The sequence below is a fragment of the Epinephelus lanceolatus genome, chromosome 8, assembly GCF_041903045.1.
Source record: "Epinephelus lanceolatus isolate andai-2023 chromosome 8, ASM4190304v1, whole genome shotgun sequence".
Lineage (NCBI taxonomy): Eukaryota > Metazoa > Chordata > Actinopteri > Perciformes > Serranidae > Epinephelus > Epinephelus lanceolatus.
In genome coordinates, this window is record NC_135741.1 from 43,348,680 (window position 1) to 43,353,631 (window position 4,952).

The 4,952-nt window shown below is 41.7% G+C and overlaps 1 protein-coding gene across 1 annotated transcript; it reads left to right on the forward strand.

The window, feature by feature from the left end:
- Positions 1-2,608: 2,608 nt before the first annotated feature.
- pdyn (prodynorphin) lies at positions 2,609-4,646 on the forward strand. Its single transcript, XM_033630078.2, has 3 exons — positions 2,609-2,738; positions 3,080-3,216; positions 3,840-4,646. Exons 2-3 carry the CDS (start codon positions 3,094-3,096, stop codon positions 4,404-4,406), a joined length of 690 nt encoding a protein of 229 aa, XP_033485969.1. The 5' UTR covers positions 2,609-2,738; positions 3,080-3,093; the 3' UTR covers positions 4,407-4,646.
- The last annotated feature ends 306 nt before the right edge of the window (positions 4,647-4,952 follow it).

The window sequence follows — 4,952 nt, forward strand, 5'->3', positions numbered from 1 at the left end:
ATTTCAAATATGGTTCTTTCTCTGCCTAGTTTTTTCTTACTACCGTCGCGCACCCTCCAGCTATCCATCACTGCCCAGTCTTTATGGATTCATCACCCTAATATCCCTCTGCAGTCAGCGGCCTCAGAGTTAGCAAAGACTTCTATTAAATCTTAATCAACACAAACCATCTGTTAATTTGTACACTCATATTCTGTATCAAATATTATCTTTACTCTCCTGTCTCTCCTGACTGACCTGCTTTCATCACTTTTTGTGAGAACAAATGAATGTAACATTACGAATGCCTTTGAGAAGAGGCTGTCCAAAAGTCTGCAGCGTTTCCCCCATGTGTGCAATTCACTGCATCAAGACAGCAGACTTTTCATTCCACCTTTGAGTGCTGCAATTTGGAACAGGTATAACAACACATTCTCATCTCCAAGTCATCAAATACCAACGCTTTATCATGCCCCCTCTGCGTCTCATACTGACATACTGGGCATCTTTTAACATCTTTATGTGATGCGCAGCTGTCTCCTGGGTGAAACCAGCCCATTCTCATTCCCAATGCGTCAAATACCCACATTTTGTCCGTGAATTCAACGTCAGACACTGACACATAGAGGCACCTTTCAGTATGACATGCGCCAGGTGGTGGCAGTTTGTGATGCTGGCAGCAACTACCACTCTTTAACGAGCAAGAAAGTCTGTATAGGGAGGGCATGAGTGGAGGTGGAAGGGTCAGAGAAACCCTGGTGCCTGCTGTTCGTTTCCCGTATGAAACCAAAAGGCAATAGTTTTTTTACAACAAAGTGTGTTAGCATGTATAGCATGCTATGGTAGAGACATATCATATGGTGCATGTCACGTGATGTAACATTACGTTTGTAGCAACGATACTTATTTTAAGTCAAACTATGACGTTTTTTTCTAAACCTAATCGTGTTTTCATTGCTTTACCCTAAGATAATAAACCTAAATATGAAGTGTTTTAGCTACATTTTAAATTTTGTTTGAAAAAGACAGTATGCATGTAATGAGCAGAAACTGTACTATTCCTGTGAAGGGAACCTAGAACGTCATAGTTTGACATGTATGTCCACAGACAAAGCGGTGGTTTTTGACAAGATGGGATAAAAACATGTTGGTGACAATGTAGCACATGGTTAATGTCGTCAGACAGTTAGGTTTAAGCTACAAAACTATTTGGTTAGGTTTAGTTAAAATGTCATGTTTTTGGATAAAATAAGTACGTTATGTAATTTGTGAAAACCCAATCAAGCCACCTACAACTGATGCCTCTTTATTTTTGATGTTACGGTACAGTTACACCTACAGCACGTGCTTGGAGTGGCCAAAAAGAAAGAAAAAAGACCAGAATTTCAGCATAGTTTCTCACATTTGAGATACCAACTGAAATAACATTGTGCTGCATATTATGTAAAATCCAATTATAATAAAAAATCTGTTATTTTTATTTAGCTGCAAAGTTAAAATATCATCAAATTATCATCTTTGGCTTGTCATAAAAACCTTTCCTTCATGGGTTAAATGACATTTCAGCCTGTTTTCGTTCCAGTCTTCAAATACCGCCACTTTGTCAGTTTCAGTGTCAGATACCTGACAGCAAAAGCCACTTTTGCATGTATTTTGAAAACAGACAATGCATGTAACAGGCTGAAGTTGACATGGCGTCCCAGAACGTCAGCAATCAACGCACCCAGGGTACCTTGCACATCAAATCTCGATGTGGGAAGTCCATGACCAAACATCAATATGTGATGAGGTCGGAGTGATAATGTGTTGATGGTTGCAGCGTCCCACAACATGAACAGCAGACGCAGGAGAATACCTAATGCATAATATGTAGACATGAATGTCCTGACAAAACAGTGCTATGGGATGAAGTTGTTGGACATTTTCAATGGATTTCCGTTCAGGATGAACCTAAATATGAGCATGCAAAGGTTCATATGGTTTGACTGTATAGTTCTTAAGAAATAGAAAGGGAAAGACGGCTCAAATGACATTACAGAGGATTCAGAAGTTCCTTATATTTATCCAATTTCATGGTGGTGGACAATGATAGGCCTATAGTATGATGTGGTTTGTTGTAAGGTTCCATGTTACATTCTGTTCGAATATGGTGAGCTATAATTCAACAGGTTATGCTTATTATTATGTTGATAATTTAAAATATTGTTCCATGTGCCTCTTTTTGACTTTGAGCACCTACCCCTCTGAGGGTCTTTGCACGGCCCTAGATTTTTGTTCATATAAGTGTGTTCTACTCAGCTCAGGTTTCAGTTAATGGCTGGATTCAAAATGATTTCTCTCTTGTACATTAGACTTCCTCTCAGTTTTAGTAAGAAAGAGAAAACAATTTGTTGGTTGATGTCAGTGTGATTTACAGCCCAGGGTTTGAATCCCGTAGAGATGGAATGATGATGATGATGATGAAGATGTGCTGATGGGATAACAGCGCTGCTGCTCCTATACCTTCACTGTGTGGGCGTTGTTAAAAACTCCCGAAGCGGGGAGGCGGTGGGATTATTTACGCAGTATATTTCCATCCTATTGGTCCCTTTATAGGGGCTGCTCTGATGCGTTGCGGTGACACAGCCAAGTCTCCGGCGATAAAAAGAAAGGCGACGAGCCACGTTAAGAGAAACTCAAGTGTTGGAGGGCGGACATTTGATGGTAGATGCGCCTCTGCGAGTCTTAATACGGCTGGAAGAATCTGTTCAACTCCTGAGGTACCGAATCAACACTTTATAATTCATTGTATTTCTAGTCTAAGTTAAATCCGCGTGTCATGTTTCTCTGTTTGGTGATAATTGATAAAGTGGTGAAAGTAAGACTTGGCGCCAGTGCACAATTACGCACTGCGCACAGGTCTACATGATCCATAACATCGGGTGTTTTGAGTTATTATCAATAGAGTGTTCAAGAAATAAGTAACTGTCATTAGCACAGGTGAAAGTTACTTCTTGAATTTCTAGAGTCTGGCAATCTTGAAACCAAGCCGGTCCAACTCTGAGCCAGTCTCATTTCATCCATACTCACCGGGACTGCCTGTGATGTTTTTGTGTGTCAGGGATCTGGTGAAGAATGGAGTGGTATGTCCTGGTGCTGATGCTGAGCTTGCCGCCCTCCATCCGTGCAGATTGCTCTGCACAGTGTCAGAAATGCGTGCAGCAGATCCTCAGCCCCGACGCCGTCTTCAGCAGCCTGGTAAGACCACAGAGACAAACTTAACACGGAGCTCATCTAAGGTGGAGAACAGTTACTGGGCTTTTATTGCGTTCTTTTGGCTTCATGTTAAAATCAGGCAGCAGAAACCTAAATTGGAATTGAACTGGCTTTTGTCTTCTACTTGGTGTTAAAAATCCAAAATCATGGAAATGCCCAACTTCCAAAAGCCTTATTTTCTCTTTCCGACAGAATTTAATTTACATTATTTCATCATTAATATTATTTTAATTTCTTGAAGGTAAATGCTGCAAATTTGTCAAGGTGCATAGCCTACTGATAAATTGTGTAGCCTTTAAAAGACTCATGAGCTACATTTGGAATATGGGTTACGGCAATCTCTGACATTTTAGGTTTGAAATTTTCACTCATATGTACCAATGACGCTTTAGTAAAGCAGATTATGTGATGTTAGCACTCCAGGAGAAACGTAAGGAAGGAACTGGGGTTCAGATAGTGGTCTAATTTTGTCAAACTGATGCTCAAAACCTTAGAAACGTATGCAGCAGACTAAAAAATCTGTAAAGCTTACTTCTAGTACCATGCACTTCACTGTGTGTGCACAGATGTTGGTTTTACACTCCTTTTCTCTGTGTGCCCTGCAGCCCTGCAGCGCGGAGTGTGAGGGGCAGCTGGAGAGCTGCGACCAGGCTCCGCGGCTGGCGGACTTCAGCCAGGATGAAGCTGCAGAGGAGGAGGAGAGACAGCAGGCTGACCTGGTCAAACGCTATGGCGGCTTCATTAAGAGAATTGACAAAAACAAGAACAAAATCTTCGCCACTCCGTGGCGCGACAATTACATTCTGAAGGCCGGAGCCCTGTCCAAGAAATACCAGGACTTGCTGAAGAGGCTGGAGGAGAGAGATGTAGACGCGCCACAGGACACGGGCGATTCTCCAGAGGACCAGATGCTCCGTAGTTACGTTAAACGTTACGGCGGCTTTTTACGCAAATTCGGCCCCAAGTCAAAGAGGAGTAGTTCAGCGGAGCAGGACAGCCAAGAGCCAGAGGAGCTGCAGAAGCGCTATGGAGGCTTCATGAGGAGGATCCGACCAAAGTTGAACAACCTGAAGTGGGACAAGCGTTACGGGGGCTTTCTGCGCCGCCACTTCAAAATCTCTGTGCGCTCAGTGGAGGAGCCATATTACTCCTATGATGACTTGAGCCTATAGATGAACCTGCGGGGGAAAAAAGAAAAACTACAAAGAACTTGTGCAGGTTCACTTGAAATGTCAACATTTATCCAAAAAGTATAATATGCCTGCCTATATTGCTTCTAACTCGGTTGCCTTCTGTGTAACAACTCTCATCTGTCTTATTGACATCATCGTCTGTTATTCAATAAATGATGCTTGTTTAATAAAACCATGAATAAAACCACTTTACTGTTTGCCCAACAAGTCAAAAGAAAATCGTACCTGTGCGAGTGATTTTAGCCTCAATGCCTTCCGACCCATCGTGCCAAACACCATTCAGAATTTTAGTAATTTAATATTTTCTTACTAATTGACAGATTCATACCCGGACATGGCTGGTAAATTCGGCATACATCATATAGCCTACACTGAGTGACACTTTAAATAGGCAACATTTTTACTTTAATCCTAACTTTGGTTCATATTCTAATTGTGAGTACAGGTAGGGTTGTAGCCTCTTTCGTGAAATATTGAGATAGGCCTACGTGGTGTGTTACTTTAGTGCTGTATTTATCATTTAAA